Source organism: Eulemur rufifrons, chromosome 3 (assembly GCF_041146395.1).
Source record: "Eulemur rufifrons isolate Redbay chromosome 3, OSU_ERuf_1, whole genome shotgun sequence".
Taxonomy (NCBI): Eukaryota; Metazoa; Chordata; class Mammalia; order Primates; family Lemuridae; genus Eulemur; species Eulemur rufifrons.
The window spans coordinates 1,316,608-1,340,171 of record NC_090985.1 but is presented as its reverse complement, the minus strand read 5'-3'; the positions used below and the strand labels follow the sequence as shown (position 1 = coordinate 1,340,171).

Below are 23,564 nucleotides of genomic sequence, written 5' to 3'. Positions count from 1 at the left end.
AAGCAGCTGAAGGCCGTAATCAAACAGCGCCGGCCTCCCGGGAGGAAGAGGGGGTTTGGACGCCGGCTGCCTTCACACGCCAGCTGGGGCCCTTCCCTGGGCCTTGCACCGGCCACCCCAGGGTCCCCGGAGCCACTTGTTCAGTCAATCTTTCCCTGTCTCTTCCCTCCGCCCCCGCCGCACAGACACACACACAGACACACGCAGACACACACACACAGGACACCCCCACTGGCTCTGCGAATCTGGAGCACGCTGACTCACCCCCTCCACGTTCCAGGCGGTGCTGGGCGGCCTGGGATGTTCGAGAAGCAAACTGCACAGAGACCCCGACCTCACTCGTGAAATGAGGAAACAAATTAAGGGCTCTGCGGCGAGGAAGGCGCACACACCTTGGCCCAGCGGGTCAAATCAAGGACACAAGTGGACACAGCCTGCGGCCCCCGAGCAGGGCACGGGCAGGGCTTTATTGAGCACTGATGAAGGCCGTGGCTCACAGCTGAGCGAGGCCCCGGCCACGGGTGGGGGTGGGGCTCCAGCCCTTTGTTTCCGGAAGCGCCCGGAGAGCCTCACGCTGGCGGGAGAGCGGGCAGCACTTTTCCAGCGCACTGGCCGAAGCCAACGCGGTAGCCGTCTCCTTGGCAGTGTCCTGGAACAGAGAGGGACAGCGGTCAGTCGCGACACCCCCGGGCCACGGACAGCACAGGGCTGGGCGGGGCAGGAAGGCAGCATGGGAATGACACACACGTCCCCCCCGAGCAGGGGATGAGCCCCCTACAGCCGGGCAGAGCTGCAGGCAGGAGCCCTGGAGCTGGGACTCGGGGTCCACCCCCAGCCCGGCGTCCTCAGGGGCATTTCGAGGCTCGACAGCGTCCCTGATGGTGGTCAACTCCCCCAACCTGGGCTTGCGCTCAAATCCTTGGTCTGGCGATTGGCCTGAAGCCAGACTGCCCGGTTCAAAGCCCGGCTCCCCTTCCTGCTGGGTCTGAGACCCTGGGTCTCTCTAGACCTCAGTTTTCTCATCTGTGAAATGGATCTAATGACAGTGCCACCGCACAGGCTGCCGCGGGGACGACGTGACCCGATGCGCAGAGACGCCTGGGCGCGACGGAGAAAGAAACACGCTCCCACAGCTCGCCCTGACCGTGGGCGCCGAACGCCGCCGCCAAGGGCCGCCACGCGCGGGACGGAGCCAGCCCGGGAGGACGCTGAGCGCGCGTGCGCACACTCTACTTTGCGCATGCGCACACTCGACTTTGCGCCTGCGTGCGCCACGTGACACGGGCCGGAGGGCAAAGGAAAATGTTTTAGTGACACGTTCTCGGTGTCGTCTCACAAACACGTTTCTTTGTGAAGCTGTTGCGCTCGGTGAAGGGACACGGCTGTGCGTGTCGCAGATGGAGCTTACGTTGGGAAGGGAAGGAAACAGGACGCGGCCGCGGAGCCGGTGTCAGCCGGGCGGCTGGGGCCACTTGCTCTGCTTCAGAGCTCAGCCCCCCGCCCCCCAAGTAGGAATAACGATCTGATCTTTCAGTGTTGTAAGGACAGCAGCCACGTGGGGGTGGCAGGTCCAGGCGGGACTGGGCGGGCGGCGTGGAGAAGGCGCAGGACCCAGGGGATCCGCGCTGGGCCTGGCGGGCGAGCGCTGGGGAGGACGTCGTGGACAGGGCGCTGCGGGCGAGGGGACGGCCTGTGCAAAGGCGCAGAGACCTGGCCACGGGGCGCCAGGTTGCGTCTGTGCGGCGACTGTCCCGTGGGTGCTCTGAGAACGCAGGTTCCCAAGGGCTCAGAGAAGCCTCTCGAGGGGGTTGAACCCATCCTGCGGGCAGTGAGTGACAGCGAGGGGTGTCCAGCGAGACAGACCCATCAGGGTCAAGTCAGCACAGAGGACCCCGAGCCCGGGGTGGAAACGCTCTTCGGGGCCCCAAGCCCTGCGGGGGCAACGCTCAGACAAGGGACGGGACCAGGCAGCGTCACCTGCTGGGGACGAGCCGGTTGGAAGCGGTGCCTCCTGCTGCCCGTGTGAGGAGGAGAAGACGGTGACCTACAGCCGTCGGGAGACAGAATCAAAGCCGGCGGCTGGACACCGAGACCACAGGCAGGTTTGGGCGACACGGTCAGTGACACGCCGGCACGGGGACAGCCTCGGTGGCGGCTCACTCATAGCCTGTCCCCTCGGACCTCTCCCCCGCCTGCCGGGTCATCGGAGTGGAGCTCCCGGCTCAGGCCGCCCTGACCACTGGCCTTCCCCGGACAGGCGGCAGCCTGGGCACCGCGGCGTCCCCGGAGGTTTCGTGAGCCTCACTTCACCTTCGCCGCCGCACGATGGCGCCGTGACGCTGGGGTCTAAGCCCAGACGAGCAGCGACCTCGTCTGTCTCTGCCACGGACGCTGGAACCCCAGGGTGGGACCAGTGCGTGTCATTTACTGTCCACTGAGGAGTGAACAGGTCCGTCTAGTGCTCAGTCTCGTCCTCACAACTATGCCTCGAGGTTAAGTGTCGTATCATCAGTTCCATTTTAAAATGAAAACTGAGTCTCAGAAAGGAGAAACAACCGAATGGAGGTCACGCAGCCGCTGGACCTGGGCGTCCACACTGAGGCTTTCTGACGCTAACGCAGGTGCCACCAGCCGTGACGGTGGCCTTCCTCTCTGCTAGTGCGTGTGGCAGGCAGAACGGCCCCCAGAGAGCTAAGAGGCGCCCCCGCCTCCTAGGAACAGGCTGCCGAGAAGTCCCAGTTGGGGTCACAGGGGTTTTCCATAGAGTCTAGACAACGAGGAACCTGTCGTCATCTCATAACTCGGCTCAGGGACAGGGAAACCAGGGAGACCTTCTGCCGTCCGCCTGGTGTGTGGGGACACATGTGTGACGTCCCGGCAGCCACGGCCGCGGCAAAGGCAGAACAAGCAGACAAAGGATATGGGGACACAGCGTCAGGACGCGTTAGGCCAGGCAGGACCACCCTAGAACAGCCCACGTGGGCAGGAGGAAAGACGCCCCGCCGGCCAGGCAGCCCTCACCTGTTATGATGACTTCATCGCCGTCCAGCAGGAACTTCCGCGTCTGGCCGTTCCCCAGCTCGATGGCCTTCGTCCCCCTCCAGGACAGCTCCAGCATGGAGCCAAAGCTTTCCGGCTCCTTCGCAACAGGAAGGGAAAAAGGGTCCCAGCTGTTTACGTCTTGGCGGGAGAGCCCGTCAGCTCCGGAGTGGACAGTGCGTGGCAAGACCTTGTGCCCCTCAGCCTCAGTGGGCCCACCGTGGAAACAGCCCGGGACCCGGCACTCCGCGCCTTCCTCCGGCAGGCGGTCCCTAACTTCAGGACCCTAAATCCCCGGCCACAGTGCCCGGCCCCTCCCCAGACGCTGGGTGCCCGACGCCCTCCCACTGGGAGGAGAATGAGAGGGTGCCGGGACCTTGCTGGGAGGGACTGACACTCGCCCCACCCAAGGCCGCCATCTGCGAAGGGTCGTGACTCTCCCCCAGGTCCCACCAGCACAGGGGAGGGCGGGAAGGGCCCCCTCATCCTGGGAGGGTGCAGGGGGAGACGCTGACAACCAGGACCCTGTCAGTTTCCTGCCCTATCCACCTGTCGCTGTGACTCTTCCCCGGGGAGGCCGAGACCCGGCCTGCGGCCTCACGCCGGCCTCTCTAGGCTGGGATTTGGAGGGCCCCTCCTGCGCCCAGAGGCGGCCGAGGCTGTGGGGAAGATGGAGTGGTAAGATACGCCCCCCACCCCGGCTCGAAACCCCTTCTCGAGGGTGAGCTGAGGCCCCGTCCCCGCGGGGAGGAGGATGCTCCTCGAGGCAGCAGGTCACTCACCGGCCCGCTGATGGTTCCGGAAGCCAGGAGGTCCCCGGGCCGCAGGTTGCAGCCGTTGACAGAGTGGTGAGTGAGCTGCTGCAGCATCGTCCAGTACATGTGCTGGGGACACGGGGGCGGCCGCTGAGCACAACCTGCCGCTCACCACACGCGGCCCTGGCCCTGCTCGCCCCCCAGCCGGCTCTTCCGTCCCTCACAGCAACAACACGCTGTGCTCCCCGACGCCGCCCAGGGCCCCCGGCTCTCTCCACCTCCTTCAGGACCTCCGACCTCTGCTCCTCCCCACCGCAGCCCGCCCCGACCACCTCCTCCAGGAAGCCCGCCTGAGAGCCCCCGGCTGCTGTCCCCACAGCCCGCCCGAGTGTGCAGGACTCATGCGGCCCAGGAATCCCGAGAGCCCCGCAGGGCCTGGGTCCTCGCCACCGCGGGGGCTCCTGTGAGCAAAGGCCCCAGGCACACGCCCAGCCCAGGCCTTGGCAGGGACACTGGGGGGCTGAATGAGCCCAACATGGCGCGAGCGACGGGGGAGCGCCCGGCAGTCAGGTTGTGGGCACAGGGGCCACGGCGCCACGTGGCCACTGAAGGGCTCGGAGGCAACGCGCCCGCAGCTCTGCCCGGGCGACAGCTGCGCGCTCGGGCCACGGAAACCTCAGAGACCGTCGGTAGCCACGAGCGCCAGGAGGCCCCTGTGCTTCTCCTCGCGGTCTGTGGCGCCCAGAATGGCGTTAAACCGAAGGGAGACCAGGGAGGCGGGAGGCAGCGAGTCCGAGGACATTCGAATGGCCGTGAGCAACACACGCGGAACACACGGCTGGGCCGCCTTAGTCGCTGGGGCAACGCAGGCGGAAGTCGCATCCCCAGCGTGGCGGGAACACCAGGCAAACGCCACCGGCGTGGCGAGGACGTGGGGCGGCCAAAACGCTGCCCGCTGCCAGTGGCGGTGCGTCAGCGTGGCCACCGCGGGAAACTGCGGGTTCTGCTAGGCTGAGCGCGTACGTCCTCCACGACCCCGAAACTCTACTCCTGGCACCCCCAGCAGAACGCACACGTGGGCACCAGGTGTTCACAGCAACTGCGACAGCCAAAAACGGAACCAGCCAAATGTCCGTCCGCGTGGAACGGCGAGTCGCGTGTGCAGGGTTCACCCAGGGGCAACGAGAGCAACGAGCTGTCGCCACGGACAGCACGGGGCGGATCGCGCACACGCAGCGCCAACACGAGAAGCACACGCAAGAGGAGACACTGCATGCTTCCGTCGCCATAGAACTGGAAAACGGACAGAATCGGCGCGTGTACTAGAAGCCAGGGCAGAGGTGACCCTGGCTGCGGGGAGACAAGTGACGGGGAGCTCCGGGGGCTGCTGAGGTGCCGGAAATTTCCCACCCTGACCTGGGTGCTGGTCACACGGGGCTGCTGTCTTTGCGAACATGCCTCACGCGGTGTCCTGTGTTGTGCGCATTTTTATCTGTGTTCTGCTTCAAGTAAAAATTCACTTAAACACAAGTTACTCTCGTTAGTGCAGCCCCGGCAGGTAGGAGAAACCAGGGACTTGACCCTTACGGAAACACCTGTTGTCCGCCAAGAAAGCCACTGGCCACGTCTAGGCACCTGCGTCTCGAGGGAACTCTGTGACCCCACGGCCACCTCTAGAAAGGGACGGTGCCACGGAAGCCCCAGGCCCACAGGCTGAGCCACCATCATGTCCCCATCGGATGCTCTTCTCTGCCCCTGCCAGGAAGAAAGATCTCGCTCCCAGAAGCCATCCGCCAGCTTCAGAGCCTACCTTAAAGTTGGACCTGCATATGGTGGCTGCGTGGCTCATTCCTTCTCCTGTTAGGAAGAGGAGAGAGACACCGTTAAGACTTAATTCCATTAACCAGGGAGGAAAACAAAGACAGAATAGTCCTGTGGTCCAACATGGTTTCACTTAGTCCGTGGAATCTATGGATCCTCGGACATCCGGGCTGAGAGACTGCCACAGAGACGACCTGGCCTCAGAGTGGCCAGTACGTGCACACGAGCCACACCTCCTCCTCCCTCGCCCAGGCAGGCAGCCCTAACCCCACCGCATGTTTCCTCTGAGTCCAGGTGTAGCCTCAGAATCCTTCTTAACACAGTGCTCCTGGCAGCCACAAATCGGCTGGAGAGAGTGTGCAAGCTGAAACCTGTCTGTGACCTTTGATCGAGGATAACTACTGTCCCCTCAGAAGCCCGCTGAGCCATGTGTCCCCTACCCAGCTCCTCCCGTGCTACTTCCTAATTTACAGTCTGTACTGAGCACCTGCTGCATGCTGAGGCATCGGGTCACTGCTGTTCCAGATCTGAACGGTACTGATAAGAAGAAAGCTCCTCTGCCCCCCCAAAATCAGGCTTCCTGCCTTGTCCTGGCCTTGCCCGTGAGGTGGCTCTGAGCAGGTCACTCCTCAGGCCCCAGCCTGGCAGTGAGGAAGACGCAGACCAAGGAGGCAGGAAATCGAGGAATGAAGGAGGCGTGGCCAGCGTGCAGCGCAGTGGGCCTGCGTGTGGCCGCCAGGCACCCGTGGGCCCCCAGGGGACGGAAAGTGACCCCTGACCTTCCCTGCTGCAGGCACTGTGCTCCACCTGTACGTGAGCGACTTGCTTAGCCCTCGCCCACAGCTCAAGGTCGATGCCATTACCATCCCATTTCACAGGGGACAAACCAGGGCAGGGACAGGCTGGGGACCTTGCAGCAGCAGAGCCAGGCTGAGCAGCCTCAGGGGACGTGGGCCCCGCACCTTGCCAAGGCCCAGGGGCCAGCAGGGCCCGGCACTTGGACACAGGTGCCCACGGAGCCCTCGCACGCCCAGCCCCCACAGCGAACCTTTCAGGGCCACAGAGAGGTGGATGTCGAACGCGTAGGGCCGGTCATGGCGCAGGTACGGCAGGGGCCGGGGGTCCTGGGGGGACACAGCACAGAGGTCACCGGAGCTCGCCCAGGCCGGGCCCCTGCAGCACCTGCCCCACCCCGGCAGGGAGGGCCAGGGCAGCGGGAGCCGTCCCTCTCCTGCGACCCTGCACTGTGTCTCTGGGCAGCATGGGGTGGGGGTGGTCGTATGTGCCAGACTCCAGGAAAAGCCGCTGAGGGAGGGGATCCGCAGGTCAAAGGTCACAGGGGCCAAACCAGGAAAGTCCCAGAAAGCCGGGGCAGGGGAGGGCTGGGGACGGTGGGCCGTGGGGGCCAAAAAGTATGGAGGCCTGCCGGGGAAAGGCTGGGCGGGAGGGTCCTGGGGGCCCTGGGGGCAGGCGGCCCGTCTGGCGTCCCAGCCGGCTGGGAGGCAGCTGGGCCGGACGTCCACACTTGGGCCGGAAGCAGAGTTTTCCCACAGTGTGAGCCGAGTCGCCAGGGGGACAGGAGGGCATTTTGGGAGTCCGGTGGCTACGTGTTTCTTTGCACGATTAGAGGTGTAGCTGGTGATTACGGGGACACAGAGCTCCTCTTCGCAACACACGATTTAAGTTTTAACAAGAAACAAATAACAGTTCCGAAGGGGCAGAGGCTGCACACAAATGGCGCTTGGGCAGGGCTGGCGCAGAGGAGGGGAGGGGGCCGAGGAGGAAGTGAGGCGCGGGGCTCCCCCAGAGGGAGGAGGGGACAGGCTTGGTGACCGAGGCAGGTGTGGTGAGCGGGGAGCAGGGGGCAGGTGAGAGCCCAGGGACTCTCCCGGGGAGAGTCTGCAGGGAAAGCCCCCCCAGTCTGCGCCCAGCAGGCCTGAAATGACCGAGCGGGGGTCTGGGTGGCGGAGGGGCCCCGAGGGCAGGTGTGGGGATGGTCAGGACGAGCACAGGCCGGGAGCCCCGCCTGGGCAGGACGGAGTTGGGGGTGCACTGCGAGACTCAGGGACACGGGGGAAGCAGGACAGCTCCGGGCCAGCAACCGAGAGGCAAGAGCATGCCGGGAAGAGTGCGGGCCCACAGGACGTCGGGCGCAGGGGACTCTGGCCAGCAGCCGCTGGTGGTGGGTGGGCTGCGGCCCGACTGCCGCAGGCTGGGATGGGCCAGGAGGCGGGACGTGGTGCGGGGAGCTGGGGGCTGCGGGGCGCGACCCCGGCCGCTGGGCTGCTGGCTGCATTCTGTGAGTTGGGCTCCAGGGGGCGCCCCTCGCACAGTCTGATGGCGTCTGGGCCGCGGGGCCCCGCGGGGGTACTGGGGACCCCTTCTCCTGCCGACCCGGCCTCAGGGATCCTGCAGTTTGCACAGTTCCGTGTTTCCCCCAAGGACTGGGCTGGGCAGGGAAACGGAGAAAGACGGACGCCGCAGCTGCCTGGAGGTGGCGGTGACCAGAGTGCCCCAGGGCACCCCGTGTGGGCACAAGCGGCCTCCGCGGCGGGCGGGCGGGCATGGGGCCCCGCAGGGCCGCGCTCACCTGCTCGGGACCCGGCACGGCGAAGGGCAGGAGGGCGTCCATGGGCACCACCCAGGGCGAGATGGTCGTTCCGAAGCTCTTCCCCAGGAAGGGCCCGAGGGGGACGTACTCCCACTTCTGGATGTCCCGGGCTGCAGGGCGAGGGCAGGGCGGGCTCACAAGGCTGCCGGGGCCTCAGGAGGAGCAGAGACACCCACAGGCCCCGCCACGGGGCTCTGCCAGCCCGGCTGCCCCGGCCGAGGGGAAAAGCAGTCGCTGCCGGGCCAGAGGTCCCCGAGGGCGCCGAGCAGGCTTCTCGCAAGGAGGACGGCAAAGGGGGTCAGGACAGCCCCATGAAAGGGACTCATGTTCCAACTGGGCGAGGGACACTCCCTGGGACTTCGGGCACCATCCCCGTCCTACGTAAGGCCGGGGGCGACAGCTCAGGCTCGGAAGCCAGGCCGCTCAGCTTGAATCTTAGCAACTAACTGAGGTCTCTCTGTGCCTCGGTTCCTCATCTGCAAAATGGGAACAATAATATTGTCGGGACCAGCAGGAGAATACACATGGGGCATTAAACACAGGAACCGTCACATAGTGAGTGCTCAATAAATGTGAGTTATGACGTCAGCCACGTCCCTGTCACCTATGAGAAAAGTGGAGGTGAAGGGACCGGCCCAAATTCTTGGAGCCAGAGGTCTGTTTGATACTCTCCGTCACCGCACCGCCTGCCACCGCCGCTGACACGGCTGACCGGGACCCACCCACGGCGTCCATGCAGGGGCCCCAGACACCCGCCGCGCCCCGCCCCCGCCCCGCCCCCGCCCCGCCCCGCCCCGCCCCCGCCCCGCCGGGGCAGAGCGCCCGCAGTTACCACTCCAGTCGTTCATCAGCACCATCCCGAAGATGTGCTCGTGGGCCCTGGAGATGGGGATGGGCTCCCCGAGTCTGTTCCCGGGGCCTACGAAGAAAGCCTGTGGTGGAGGGGGGAGCCGTCAGAATCGGGGCTCACTTGCAGTCCCAGCTCACCTGTCGCCTAGAGAGCAAAGGTCAGGCACTTCCAAACCCCGGCCAGGGAGCAGGACGGCCGCAGGGGCCTGGCCTGAGTCCACTGTATTTCCACGTCACAGCCCACGCCCCAGCTGTCCAGCGCCGAGGCGTGGCAGTGCCACCACGGCCCCTCCTTCCTGCGGTGCGTCCCCGGCCGGCGGCTCTGCCCTCCTCACCCCACACCTGCTTTGTCTCTAAGACGTGACGGCTACACGAGGCCTGTGGGAATGGAGTGTCAGGGCTGGCACTCAGGCCACAGAAACCCAAAGGGCCTCCTTCACCCAGCAAAGAGCGCCTGGCGGGCGCACTCCACAACCCACCCCTCGCGCCAACCCTGCTCCGCCACCCCTGCCGCCTGTGACGAAAACAGCACCGACAGCATGTCCACGAACCAACAGGATTCCCAGACGTCGCTAGGGAAAAACTGGGGAGTCCCTTTGCAAAGCACGCAGACTTGGCTGTGACATTTGGAAAACCCGAGTCACCATTTTATGTGTTCTGCGGCAGAGTTTAAACATTGCAAATTTTTCCTTAAGGTAAAAACAAAATCCCCCCGGGGCACCGTCTCACGGAGGAGCCCACCTGCCACGGTTCGGATCATGCGTGCCCTCTGCCCAGCCCCCCAAACGGGGCCAGCACGGGAAGCCTCTGCCCGCAGAGCCCTTCGTTCCCCAGAGCGAAGACCCCAGCCCACGCAGGGGTCCACGGGGCACCCACGAAGGCAGGAGGCGGGGGGCTGGCAGGGGGCGCTCCTCCCGGGACAGTGCGGCAGCGCCGCTGTTTCCCTCCTCTGCCGGCCGGAGAAACCACAGGGCAGCAGAGCATGACAGGCAGCTCTGGAAACGCCAGCGGGGTCTCCAGCCCCCTCAGCCAACCCCGAGTCCCGCGGCCCCGGCCGGCACGGGCGGCCCCGGCCCTTCTGCACCGGCAGGGACCAGGCAGCACCTCAAGCCCTGGGTGGTGACGGTGGGAAGGCGCCTCCGCCTGCACCCCCGGGGCCCCCCACCAGGTGCCAGAGCCCTCCTGCCCCCGCTCCGCTCCTCCCCTGTCCGGGTCCCCTCTCTCCTCCCGGCTGCTTCGGGGTCCCTGTGAAAACGGGCAGCCCTGCGGCACGAGGGACCCGCGGGGAGAGGGGGCCGACGGCACAGTGTGGACGCCCTGGCGGTGCCGTCGCTCCAGCTACACGGGACGCTGCCCCCAGGACAGGCTGCGTGGGGGTGTCGGGGTCTCTCGGCATCGCGGCTCCCAATGCGTGTGAGTCTCTGATGAGCTCAGAATAAAAACTTATTTAAAAAGAACGTGCAGCCCTGAAGTGCCCGCGGTTCTGAGGTCGCGTGGGCCCAGCCGCGGTGCCACGGGCGGATCCAGTGGATTCTGTCACTCACGGCAGCCACGTTCTGCAGTCGCCCCAAGTGCCACACTGTTGCCTCCAGGGGACACCGGGTCAGGGAGGTTCCCACCACCCCCGTCAGAGCATCGCTACCAGCCGGGCAACACCTAACTACGGACACGTTCGAAGCTCTGACTCGGGGGTGGGGGGCAAGGGCAATATACGTAACCTAAACTTTTGTGCCCCCACAATATGCTGAAATAGTAATAAAAAAAATCATGAAAAAATAAATTAATTAAAAAAAACACCTAACTACGTAGCCTTGTTTTCTGTGTGTTTCTGTTTGAAGACGCCTCATTTAAAACCTTTTGTCGATTTGTGAACACTGAGCTGACCCCAACAGCGCGGAACTTGTGCCCACGCGGAGCCCGTCCGACACCTGGGTTCTCCGGAAGGCACGTCGGAGCCCTGCTGCACCCGGGGACGCTGTCAGCTCAGCTGGGCACTTGGGGGCCACTATGAACAGCGAATCACCCAAAAAGCACAAGAATGGGAAACGCGGCATCGGGTGACCACAGAAAGGGCACGTGTGCGCCGCGCGAGAGGCCGGGGGCAGAGGTGCCGGCTGGTTCCGGCTGGACGTGCCCAGCAGGCGCCTCGGCTTTCGCTGCTCTGCACGTCCGTGGATGACCCACGGGCTCTGCGGACACCAACTGGAGGGTGACAAGTAAATTCCAGCCAGAAGCAAATCTGCAGGTACAGAATCTGCAGTAGCGCGCAGGGACTGTGCTTCCGACGGCGGGGTGGGGACGCAGAGCCGCTGGTGACGTGGCGGGAGCGGGAGGACAGCCCGGTGGCGGCGGCCGTCACCGAGCTCGCCCGCGGGAAGCTGTGGGGAGTTCCCGCGTCAGGAAAACACCGCGGCGCAGCTCACCATCTCCAGCTCCAGGTCCAGCAGTTTGCAGGGGCCGTAGACAGGGGGCTTCGCTGGAAGGACACCGGGGAAAGGGGCTGCCGTGAGGCCACCGCGGGACACGGGGCCGGGCGCCAGCGGGGCCTGGACGCTGGGGTCACTTACAGTCGTCGGGTCTCATCTGTCCCATGGGCCTTCGGATCGGGGTGCCGGACACCACGACAGAGGAGGCGCGGCCGTGGTAGCCCACAGGCAGGTGCAGCCTGCACGGGGAGGCGGGACGCAGGGCGTCAGGGCCGTCACACGTGTGAAATAAACCCCAAAACATGCTAAAGTAGAGACAGACTCAACATGGATACGTGGCTCAGAAATCGGAAGGTGCCCTGAGCGTCCGCCCGGGTGAGTGGACAAGTGGCACGCGGTGCGCACACACGGCGAGTGTCATTCGGCCTTGGAAAGGGAAAGGACGTGACCCAGGCCACAGCAGGGACGAACCTGGGGACACTGTGTTGGGCGACACCAGCCGGGCAGGGGAAGGACAAACACTGACACTCCTCCCTGTGAGTCCCCAGAGTGGTCACTTTCACAGAGACAAAGGGGAATTGTGGCAGCCGGGCCTGGCGGGGGGGACAGAGCTTCAGTTTGCAGGACGGAGAGTTCTGGAAGGGACGGTGGTGACGGTGGCACAATATAAGCTGCACTTAACACCACGATACACTTAAAAATGCCCAAGACAGTGAATTTTATGTTATGCGCATTTTACCACAGTTTTTTAAAAATCAGGCCGGGCGCGGTGGCTCACGCCTGTAATCCTAGCACTCTGGGAGGCCGAGGTGGGCGGATCGTTTGAGCTCAGGAGTTCGAGACCAGCCTGAGCAAGAGCGAGACCCCATCTCTACTAAAAATAGAAAGAAATTATATGGACAGCTAAAAATATATATAGAAAAAATTAGCCGGGCATGGTGGTGCATGCCTGTAGTCCCAGCTACTCGGGAGGCTGAGACAGGAGGATCGCTTGAGCTCAGGAGTTTGAGGTTGCTGTGAGCTAGGCTGACGCCACGGCACTCACTCTAGCCTGGGCAACAGAGTGAGACTCTGTCTCAAAAAAAAAAAAAAAAAATCAAAAGGTACTTAGGGACAAAGTCAGACTTTCGTGAGGCGGAGCAAGACGGGCAGAGAAGGGAGGTGACAGGTGACACAGCGAGAGGCTGTGACGTGGGGAAGACCGGTGGCCCCCACCGCTGGCGGCCGGGACGCGGTGCTCGCCCAGGGCCCCGGCCCTGCTGACACCCGCACTTCAGCCCAGGGGGCTGAGTCCAGACCTGTGGCCTCAGACTTTATCTGTGTGGTTTACGCCATCGGGGTGGGGGTCACGGCAGCCACAGAAAACTAACACAGGGTAAATTTCCTCTTCGTCTCTTTATGAAAGTGCGGACATGCTCTACACAATACCCTGTAAATTGCTTATTTCATTTAGTAATAACATATGTCATGCACATCTCTCTGGATCTAAATCTTTCACCAGCTACCAAACATCTCGTGTTGTGAATACACGGATTTCTCAGCTATTCCCCCACCGGGAAGTACTCAGATTGCTGCCAGCGCTGGGCCGCTAGAAACATCGCTAGGCAACATCGCCCTTGACTACGATCACGTCGGGCTCTTATTTCTGCAGTGCAGACGCAGGAAGGTCAGGCTGCAGGGCCCGGGGCACGCACACTGTCAATCACAAATGTTCACGTATTTTCTGTCATGTTTGGGTTAATCACATTGGGCATATATTAGCTCTATGACGAAGGACAGGCGCGCAGAGCGAGGGAGGCACAGCCCCAGGCCACCTGCCTCGGCCGTGGCTGGAGCCCGTGGCCCCTGCTCTGCGGAAGGACTCGGGGCACAGGCAGCCGCGGCTCCCACACGTGGCTTCAGACACTGAACAACCCACGTCCCAGGCCCGGCCTCTCCTCTCACTTCCTGCTGCCGCTGTCTTTGGCCACTGGGATCCTGGCACCCAGGTGACAGCCAGCTCCTCTGTGCCAAGGACACTAGAATAGACAGGCTGTGGCTCGTGGGGACAAACACAGCCTGGAGCCCGCCCAGGGCCGGAGTCTCTCACACTTGCCCGTCTCGAGCCTGGGTTCTGGTCCCAGCCGGCCTCGTTCTGCACCCTGGCCTCGGCGCTCAGCCTCCCTGGGCCGGCTCTGCGGACCCTTCCCCTCGGGGCACAGCCCATCTGAACCTCCCGCTCGAAGAAGGGGAAGCCCTGTCCCCCTCCAGCTCCTGCGTGGGGCTGGCTGCTCCTGGGTCCGGGGTGTGAGCTGCCACCGTGTCCAGGGACAGCACGGATCAAAGGGCAGGGACCACAGCTCCGAGTCCTTGGGCTGGCCAGTGGCGCTGGCCTGGGAGCTGGGAGGCAGATCTGGCCCCTCGGTCCTCCTCTGAGCCTGTTTTCCCGCCTGTAAAACAGGGCTTGTGCCGACAGCCTCGGCAACCCTCCCAGAACACTCCGAGACTCAGACGAGCGACCACACAGGCCACACCGTGGGGAGGGACAGCACTGAGCACACGTGGGGACACTTACTCATGGGGGCATGGAGGCACGGAGAACCCTGGGATCTAGAACTTGCCAACAGAACCACGACCCACGTGAAAGGCTCCGAAGGAGCGTAGGGACTCGGGGACTCCAATTCCAACCCCGTTCTCTAGACGAAGCAGCTCAGGGGACCTGCCCTGTGGCCCCACAGCAGGAGCCGAGCCAGGCTGAGAAGACCAGGGGCCGGGCCACTGTTCCCAGAGGCTGCAACCTCATGTCCCTGCCCGACTGTGACCCAGGAGGGGCCTGGCAGCCCCCGCAACCGCCGTGCTGAGCAGGTGGAAAGCCGGACTCTGAACCCGCCCAGACCCCGGCCCAGCACCTACCAGTTCGGCAGCAGCGGACTCTCCTTGCCCCTGAACATGAGTCCCACGTTGGTGGCATGCTGCTGGGAGGAATAGAAGTCCGTGTAGTCCCCTGCAGAAGACGCGAGAGCCCGTCAGCGACCCCGACGCCTCGGGAAGGAGAAGGACAGCTGCGAGGTTCGGGGGGCGTGTGCACAGCATCCGCAGCCCGGAGCTCAGCCCGCACCGACCGCGCCAGCCGGGCAGCACCACACGCGGCACAAACAGCCTCACAAAGATTTGCTCTCAAAGCCCACAACGGAAACAGAATAAGAAATTAGGAGCCCGGAGTTCTGAAAGCCACAGTGGAACTTGCACGTGAGTGGCTGTCACTGGGCCCCTCAGGTGTAGCCGTTTCAGGGCAGCCCCCGCCCAGCCCCGTCCCCCAGTGCCCAGGGCAAGGTCTAAAGCTGGGGACACCTGTACCCGCAGCCCAGACTGGGGACAGAGGTGGCGAAGGACAGGAGAGAAAGGAGAGGCTACGGCAGTCAGAGCCACGGGTAGAGCGAGCCTTCCCAGCTGGGCCACAACGCACAGAGGCAACAGCTGAGATAGTTCGCAGAAGACAAAACACACAGAGGACACCATCGTCACCCAGACACGAGGAGGAATCCCTGAAAGACAACTGGTCGCCAAAGACAGCACAGCCCCAAGCGTGCAGGAGAGGGAGGAGGAGAGGCTGGGGGGCAGGTGACTCCGCCCCTGTCCCTGCCCCACCCGTCCCCAGCCCCACCTGCCCCCGGCCCCACCCGTCCCCGGCCCCACCATCTAGCGAGCTTTGTCCAAGCAGCGGGTGGCTGAGGACTCAGCCCAGGCTCAAGAGCTGATCCAGGGCACCCAGATGTGCGGGGCAGGGCTGCCAGCACGGCCAGCGCCTGGGCACACAGGTGCCGGCCACCCACCGGGAAGGTGGCCTCCGGGGCAGACAGACGGAGAAGGGGACAAAGAGGGAGGCCACAGGCTGGTTCAGCCTTTCTCTGCTTCAGGCTGAGAGTTTCAGCAGCTCCAACTTCCTGCCTGACACTCGTCCAGAGTCCCTGTCCCCCTCACAGGGCCCTGCACAGCCCTCTGGCCTCGTTCCTCAGAACTGCTGACTCATAGCCCTGGGGAAACCGAGAGAGAGAGAGAGAGAGAGAGAGAGAGAAGAAGAAGAGAGGGAGAGAGAGAGGAGAGAGAGGGGAGAGAGAGGAGAGAGAGAGAGGAGAGAGAGAGAGAGAGAGAGAGAGAGGAGAGAGAGGGGAGAGAGAGAGGAGAGAGAGAGAGGAGAGAGAGAGAGGAGAGAGAGAGAGGAGAGAGAGAGGGGAGAGAGAGAGGAGAGAGAGAGGAGAGAGAGGAGAGAGAGGGGAGAGAGAGAGGGGAGAGAGAGAGGAGAGAGAGAGGAGAGAGAGGAGAGAGAGAGAGAGAGAGAGAGAGAGGAGAGAGAGGAGGAGAGAGAGAGGAGAGAGAGAGGGGAGAGAGAGAGGAGAGAGAGAGGAGAGAGAGGAGAGAGAGGGGAGAGAGAGAGGAGAGAGAGGGGAGAGAGAGGAGAGAGAGAGAGGAGAGAGAGCTGCTGCGCAGGGAGCCAGCCCAGGCGAGTGTCCTGGCCTTGGCACAGGCCGCGTTAGCTCTGGGCCTGGGTGCTGAGGACAGCCAGTGATGGGAAGGGGTGACAGTCCCAGAGCTCCCTCCTTTCCCCCTACCCGGACAGACGCAGCGACCAGGCACGGGCCAGCCGTCCCGGCCCCCTGAGCGGCTCCGTCCTTGTCCCAGGAGGACACTGCACTCACCTATGGTGGCTGGAAGGTGCATCGTGGCAGAGGCCTGGGGGGTGAATGCCCTGAAACAGAACCGGGCGTCAGGGTCCCTGCTCTGCTCACCCACCGAGGGCTCAGCCCAAAGCACCCCCAGGGGCCTGCTCACAGTCTCCGGTGGGCATATCTGCCGTCCCGGGGCCAGAGCGAGGCCAGACCCGGCCGCGGCAGGCAGGTGTGCGCCCACTGGGGCCGAAGCGCCTCCTTCCTGCTCTGGGCCCACTCTGGGGCGGGGGCTGGGGCAGTGGGGACCCCTCCCACGGGGGAAACCAGACAAGGGCAGGGGCGGTGCCGAGAGAGAGCGGGCACCAAGGTGTCCCCGGCCCTCCCGCCAGCTCGCAGCCCGGCAGGCGCTGGGCAAAGGCCGGTCTGACCTCCACCAGGCCGAGGGGCCAAGCTGTGTCTCAGGGCGACACCGACCAGCGACCAGCGTGGGACCCTGGTCTCCCCTGCCGTGCCCCCGCCTCCCCGCCAATGACCACGATCCTCACCGCTCGCGAAGCTCCGCGTCGTCTCTGAGCCTGGCCCGGCCGGCAGACAGCAGGTCCTGCAGGGACGCCCGCGCCTCCTTCCAGGCCGCCTGGCCCAGGCCCATGAAGCTGTTGAGAGCAGGCTGGACACACAGGGAGAGGGGGTCACGCACGGGGAAGCCCCGCTACCCTCCTGCTGACGGAGGCCCCTGACACTTCCCTTCCGGTCACGCCAACCCTCGGGACCTCTGCTCTGAGTTTTTGTCGTCTCTCCATCAAGCCAGAGAAAGGCATCGCCTTTCTCCATGTTGCTGCACCCCTCACGGACTCGCAGGCCACCCTCCAAGCCAGGAGCTGCTCCCGGGGACGGCGACCCGGCAAGCGTGGCCGGCCTGCGGTTGCAGGTGGCAACATTCTCCCAGTGCAGGACACGCCGGCTGCGGGGGCACCGCGGCCCGAACCAGCCCTTTCACGGCGCTAAGAAGACGCGCCGCAGCCAGGGAGGCGAGGCACACTCCCAGTAGGTCCCGCGAGTCGGCGTCCCAGCCCAGCTCTGACCCTTCCCGCCCGGGGCCTGCGAGTCCTGTCTCCTTCCAGATGCTCAGGTCCCGCCGTCTGGCGACGGTTCCAGCTCCCATGCCGGGGTCGTTGGAGGACCGAGGGAAGGGTGTGAGCACCGCTCCTGGCCGACCGGGTGACGACGGGAGGCCGCACAGCAAGGCGCTGCCCATCCACAGGAAGTTCACGCCCATCCCACGGTGCACGGACTTCAGGCCGACCCTCCCCCGCTGGTCTGCAGACCTGGGGGCAGGGCTCGCGCCCCCTCGGGGAGGCTCAGAGCCTCGGTGAGGGAGGGAACCGGAGCTCCCGGAGCGCTTCCCCTCAGAGACAGGGGAAAGACCCAGCGCTGCAGACACTGGTGCTCTTCTTTCCCAGGAGCCCCCGCCGTGAGAAGCCACCCTGAGGTGCCCCAAGGCCACCTCCTGCCAGCTCGTCTGTCCCAGAGCAGCCCCAGCCATACGTAAGTAAAACCTCCGAGGCTGCTGACAGCAAAGAGTGTTTCTTGGTGGCATTTGCAGTAAGTGCTGCCGAGATCAGGGAAAGGCCCTTTCATAGTGTCCTACCTGATCGAAGACATCCCGGTGTTGGGAGAGGACAGGCCCGGAGAAGAGGTGTTTAACGACACTGAGGTCCAGGATCTGGTCACCGATGGCCACGCCGATCCTTGGTCTTGGCTGGGAGGGAGACGGCATGGTCAGTGCGGGGCGAGCCTCCGACTGGGCTTGGCTCACTCGCTAGAGAGCCTGTGTGTTGAGCCCTCGGGTGCCCCTGGCCCTGGTGCAGAGGGGACTGAGGAACTGGATCCACAGACCCTGTGTCACCTCTGCTTCCAAGACAAAACGGAAAAAGAGTCTGTGTCCCTTGAATGGGAAATAAATCAAATACCCCTTGGAGTGCAGGAAGAGTAGGCAGCCCAGCCCAAGCCCCTTGTCTAGGCAAAGTCCCCAGGCATTGCTTAAATGCCTCCAGTGACGAGGAGCTCACCACCTTACCAGGAAGCCGGATTAACTTTCAGGTTTAACCCAGGCCTTGGCTCAGGGCAATTCATGTGTGCAGCCCGGCAGCGAGTGCCTCAGCCCCAGCACCGAGGGCCAGGTGGCCTGGACTGGTGGCTCTGCTGTGGCTCCGGGGGAGGAGAGCTCAGGTTGTGAGGGAACCAGGCTGCTCAGAAAATGGGGGGCCGGAGGGTCCTTTCTGCTCCCTAAAATCCCAGCAGCAGCGCTGACTAATACAATGTCCTAAACATCTGGCAAAGCCTGGCCTTTGTCCCCACAACCCTGAGCTCTGCTTGTCAGCAAGGAACGGTGTTTGCAGACCCCCTCCCGGGCCGTCCTGCACCAGGATTCCGGCTCTCCAGAACCGCCAGCTTTGCCGAGTCAGTCCCAGGAGCACAGAGGGGGGCTGTTGGTGGGGGTCCTGTCTCCACCGGCTGCTCACTGTTGGGGGCTGAGAGAAGACGGCCACTTGCCCATGCGTGTCAGCTCCTGGGGTCGGGGCCGACCAGAGCCGCAACCTCGCAGTGCTGAGGCCCCGGCAGAGCCTGCCCTGGAGGAGGCTGCCCGGAGCGCCCAGCTACCCACCCTGGAAAATGGCAAACCTACTGCAGGGGACAGAGCTGGCCCACCAGGACCCACGTGGCCATCCACTCAAGGGACATGCAGAGCAGACACCTGGGCCACATCTCTGCCTCTGGCCCCACACCCAGCTGGAGCCAGGAAGGAGCCATTGGGCAAACTCCAGGGTCTGGTCACAGCGGCTGCCACTTCCTCAGATACAAACAAAGCCCAGAAGCACCTGGTGGTCAGTTACTGCCCTCGTGCCTCCAACCGTGACCGAGGACCTGGCAAACCAGTTTGAGGGAGTGAGTCTCTCCACCTTTAGCCTTGGGAGTTATTTTCCTCAATGCCAGGCTAGAAGGGGCTCCGGGGTGGGATCCGGGATCCCTGGGGCCCCGGCTTGCTCCCGCCATCCTATCCCTTGCAACAAGTCCCTGGTCTTCTCTGAGCCTCAGTTCCTCATCTGTACAATGGGGACAGTAACATAACGGTAGGTTTGTTGTGAGAATTCAGTGAGTATCTGCAAGTCTCTCAGCATAAGAACAGACACAGGGAGACACATTCACACCACAAACAGTTACGGGGCATCCTCTTGGTGCCAGCACGGCACAAGGCTGCGGAGGCGATGGGGACAGAGAGGAGTGACCTGGTTCCTGCCCTTCAGAAGCAGCGCGTGGCGAGAGACAGCCGTGGCCGGGTGCAGTGGGGAGCTCATTCAGAGCGGGTGCTTAGGGGACGCCTCCCTGTGAGATGACATTTACACCGAGTCCTCAAGAGTGAGCAGGACCCGGGCTTGTAGCGAGAGAAGGAAGAGGATTCCAGCCAGAAGGAACAAAGGGCTCAGGCCCCGAGGCAGGAAACCACGTGTCTCAGAGCGCGGCTGGAGTGGGCAGAGGCCAGGCGGCTGGCAGGGCAGGTCGCAGGTGTGTGCCAGGGCACTCCGCCAGGCGGCCGGCAGGGCAGGTCACAGGTGCGTGCCAGGGCACTCCGCAGATCGGCTCCAGGCCACACAGGCCCGTCCGCAGGGGCCCCCAACCCGGCCTTCACAGACAGCACCACTCACGCCCTACCAGTCCAGAGTTAGCGGGAGGGTGTCCCCTGTGTCTTCGGTCCCCAACTCCCAGCCCAGAGTCCTGCCCAGAGCCGGGCTTTGTAAGCATTCATGGAACGGAGGAATAAATGAAGTGATGGCTGCATTAATTCACTGTCGTCCCACCTAACCCAGGAAGGCCCAGCAGCCGACGGGCAGGGCGGTTCTGCCTTTAACTAGGCCAGCCTGGAGAGGCAGCCAGCCCGTCGGAATGTCCAGCACGGCAGCGACAGCTTCAGATGAGGCCTGTTCCGCTGGAAGGCCCTGAGCCTCCGGAAGGCCAGAGGGCCACGCTCCGTCCCCAGCACTTGATCAGGGCCAGAGGGCCACGCTCCGTCCCCAGCACTTGAGCAGGGCTCGCCCTCCCGGACTTCCCTACAGCTGCTCCACATGCTCCAGTGTCATCACAGCAGGACACGCTGTCTGAAGGCCCCCAGCCACACTCTGAGGGACAATAATTTGATTCCCCTGGGAAAGTACATCAGAGCACCCTACTGGGGGGTGCCCACCTCCCACCAGGGTTTCTGTCCAGCGGATTTGCGCTCCCAGCAGAGGGGAGGTCAAGGACACCCCTGCTGAGGGCAGAGTGTGAGGAGGCGGCAGAGGGAGGCTCTGCCTGCAGAGAGGGCGGTTGGAGAACCAGGTTAAGGTTTAACACGCGTCTTGCTGTGTCCTCCCGGGGATTGAATGTTAACTTTTTGTGTTCTTGCGACATCTGGTCAGGTCTGCCAGTTGTGAAACCACAAGTTGACTCTTCTAGACCAAGGCATTGCCACAGGCAGGCCCACAAAAGACCAGCCACTCAGGGCCAATGACCAGCCAGGGGAGAGGGGACCTCCCTGTCCAGGAAGGGGCCTACGGCCAGGCACCCCGTTTAGCTAGCTGGCGTTTCCTGAATACTGTTCAGTACAAGCAGATTCTGGGGTGCTGCAGTTTACAGAGCTGAATCAGAAGTTTATCTTTAAAGTTGGGAGCAGAAATCTAAGAGAAATACCATAAAAAAATCCAACGGAATCTGCTTTTCTCACCCAGGGACGCTCTTTTTAGCTATGTGCTAATAAACCCCCAGTTTCCAAAGATTTCTTTCTACCAACAAGACCACACTTGACGAAGTCCAGGTTCCTTTCCTCTCCCCAAGGGCTCCCTTTGATGGCGGGGGAAGCCACGAGGCCGCACCGGCGACAGGACCGCGTCGCAGACCCCCTGGTCTGGGTAGGAGCCGTGTCCCTGAGCCGGTGAAATGCCGGGTTATGGGGTCGGGGCTAACCAGACAGATTAACCACCAGCCCCGGCCTGGGTCAGGGCTAACCAGACAGATTAACCACCAGCCCCGGCCTGGGTCAGGGCTAACCAGAGAGGTATCCGGCAGCCCGGATGGCAAAGCAGCCGCGGTCGCACGAGAGTGACCAGCCCAGCCACGGCAACCGCCCCGCGCTGCCGTCCGGAGAAGGGTCCCCCCCAACCCCTGCTGCTGTGCGTCTAATGTCGCACAGACCCGCGGCCACACGACGCGCACAGCGGGAAGGTACGCGCGGGACTCGAACCCGCGCCCCCAGGCCTGGCTGCCCCGCCCTCCTCCCCCGCTCACGTTGTCTGCGGTGCAGAACACGCCGTACGGCAGGTTGTGGATGGGGAAGTCGCAGTCCTCGGCCACCGGGATGAACGACATGCTGGAGGTGCGGCGGGCGGCGGGCGGACTGCACTCGCCGCGGCGGGCGGGTGGGAGGCCCCGCCCATCACCCCGGCCCCGCCCCCGGCCCGCCCCCTACCCACGGCCAGCTCATTACCCAGGCCCCGCCCCGGACCGCCCATCGCCCCGCCCCCGACCGCCCTCCCTACCCACGGCCAGCTCATTACCCAGGCCCCGCCCATCACCCCGCCCCGCCCCCGGCCCGCCTGGCCCCGCCCCCGCCCTCCCTACCCACGGCCAGCTCATTACCCAGGCCCCGCCCATCACCCCGCCCCGCCCCCCCTACCCACGGCCAACTCATTACCCAGGCCCCGCCCCGTCCGCCCATCGCCCCGCCCTCGGTCCCGCCCCCGCGGGTCCCAGATCCCCGGCCTGTCACTCGCCCGAGCCCCGCCCCGGCCCCGCCCCGCGGCCCGGGTGAGCTCGTCCCGCCGAGCGCGGCCGGAGGGCGACCCTGGGTCCGCGTCCCTAACGCAGGGCGGTCCGAGTTGACGGCCGGAGTGTCCGGATCCGAGGTCCGCTCCGACATCGGTGCTGACCCCGCTCTGCGGGCGGCTCTCTCGGCGGGCGGCCCCGGACCGCGGGGTCCGGTACGGCCCAGAGTCGGTGCCGGTCACCGAGTCGTCGCCCGGACGCCAGCAAGGACGTCATGCGCTGTCGTCTGCGTTTCCTTTTCTCTGTGAAGACAGAGAAGAGAGCACAGCTGCAGAGTGGCCTCACTGAGCAAAGATACGTTCGAAATATAAATGCAACGTTCTTACAAGTCTAACAGAAGTATTCTTGAAAAACAAGTTTAAAATTACAAAAGGTATAGGCTGCAAGATAGTTATCAATATATAAACCAGTATTTGAAACTCTTACTTTTTTTTTTTTTTGAGACAGAGTCTCGCTGTCACCTGGGCTAGAGTGCAGTGTCATCACAGCTCACTGCAGCCTCCAACCCTGGGCTCAGCGACCCTCCTGCCTCAGCCTCCAAGTAGCTGGGACTACAGGCACGTGCCACCACGCCCGGCTAATTTTCTTCTATTTTAGTAGAGACAGGGTCTCGCTCTTGCTCAGGCTGGCCTCCAACTCCTAGTCCCAAGGGATCCTCCTGCCTTGGCCTCCCAGAGTGCTGGGATCACAGGCGTGAGCCACCACACCCGGCCCTGAAACTCCTGCTTTCTATTAATTTGGTTTGGTTCTCAAAAATGCAATGAATTAATTAGAGTCAAAAGTCAATGAATTAATGGATACAGCAGAGCTGACTAAAAATGAAAATTGAAAAAACATTAAGCCAAAATCCTACATACTGATTTTAAAGAACATTTTAAAGGTTGCAGAACCATCCCAGGATTTGTAAAAATAACTTCTTCCTTTATGAGTGTTTTCAAATGATTAATAATGATAAACAGGCAGAGGACTTTCAGGTAAATAAGAAAGTGTTACACAAATCCTTTGCCCGCAACGCCCTGTCCCTCTCTGCCACTGTCCTGCTCCCTAAGTCACTGTAAATCGTCCTCCTTCTAAGCACACGTGTCAGCAGCCAGTCACCTGTCTCCCAGCAGCCCTCCTGCCTTCCCTCCCTTGCAGTCACCTCTAGAACTCTAGTGTCAAGTAACTTGTCATTTGAATAAAGTATTACGACCGTGAGCGGTTTGTGTTAAAAAAGGAAAAGGAGGCAGCAGAGAAAGGAGGAACGAAGCAGAGGGACGGCAGGCCGTCCCGGGCTGGATTCGGGGTCTTGTCTAATCGCCCAGGTGCTACCATTTGTTGAGCCGTGTCACGGCTGGGCCGCTGGGAGCACACCTGAGAGGTCTGCTTGAGCGAATGATTCAGGCGCACTTCTGAACAGCCAGGACGCTGCCAGGTGCCGCAAACGAAGACGGCAGTTTGGACAAAGGTCCCCTGCAGACGCTTCAGGCATGACGCAGTGACTGCAGAGTCGGGGAGGCCGCTCCGCAGCTCCGCATCAGGGAGGAGAGGCTGGAGGACGGCAGACGATGTGACCCAAGCA

The 23,564-nt window shown here is 63.3% G+C and overlaps 1 protein-coding gene and 1 long non-coding RNA gene across 3 annotated transcripts; both read right to left on the bottom strand.

The window, feature by feature from the left end:
* Window positions 1-435: 435 nt before the first annotated feature.
* Window positions 436-21,627, bottom strand: FAH (fumarylacetoacetate hydrolase). 2 transcript variants are annotated; one of them, XM_069466531.1, is made up of 14 exons: window positions 21,467-21,614; window positions 17,796-17,906; window positions 16,693-16,814; window positions 16,178-16,227; window positions 14,394-14,484; window positions 11,643-11,740; window positions 11,499-11,551; window positions 9,059-9,158; window positions 8,206-8,336; window positions 6,664-6,739; window positions 5,605-5,651; window positions 3,822-3,923; window positions 3,022-3,139; window positions 436-649 (listed from the first exon to the last, which is right to left on the bottom strand). In XM_069466531.1, the coding sequence occupies exons 1-14, from the start codon at window positions 21,545-21,547 to the stop codon at window positions 570-572; spliced, it is 1,260 nt and encodes a 419-aa protein (XP_069322632.1). In that variant the 5' UTR covers window positions 21,548-21,614; the 3' UTR covers window positions 436-569. The 2 variants fall into 2 exon arrangements, with proteins under 2 accessions (XP_069322632.1, XP_069322631.1); XM_069466530.1 differs by lacking the exons at window positions 436-649; window positions 3,022-3,139; window positions 3,822-3,923; window positions 5,605-5,651; window positions 6,664-6,739 and adding an exon at window positions 6,746-8,064 and having other exon boundaries at window positions 21,467-21,627.
* LOC138381911 (uncharacterized) lies at window positions 19,887-21,459 on the bottom strand. The gene is made up of 2 exons (XR_011233192.1): window positions 20,187-21,459; window positions 19,887-20,148 (listed from the first exon to the last, which is right to left on the bottom strand). It is a non-coding gene; the product is annotated as an uncharacterized lncRNA (long non-coding RNA).
* Window positions 21,628-23,564: the final 1,937 nt, after the last annotated feature.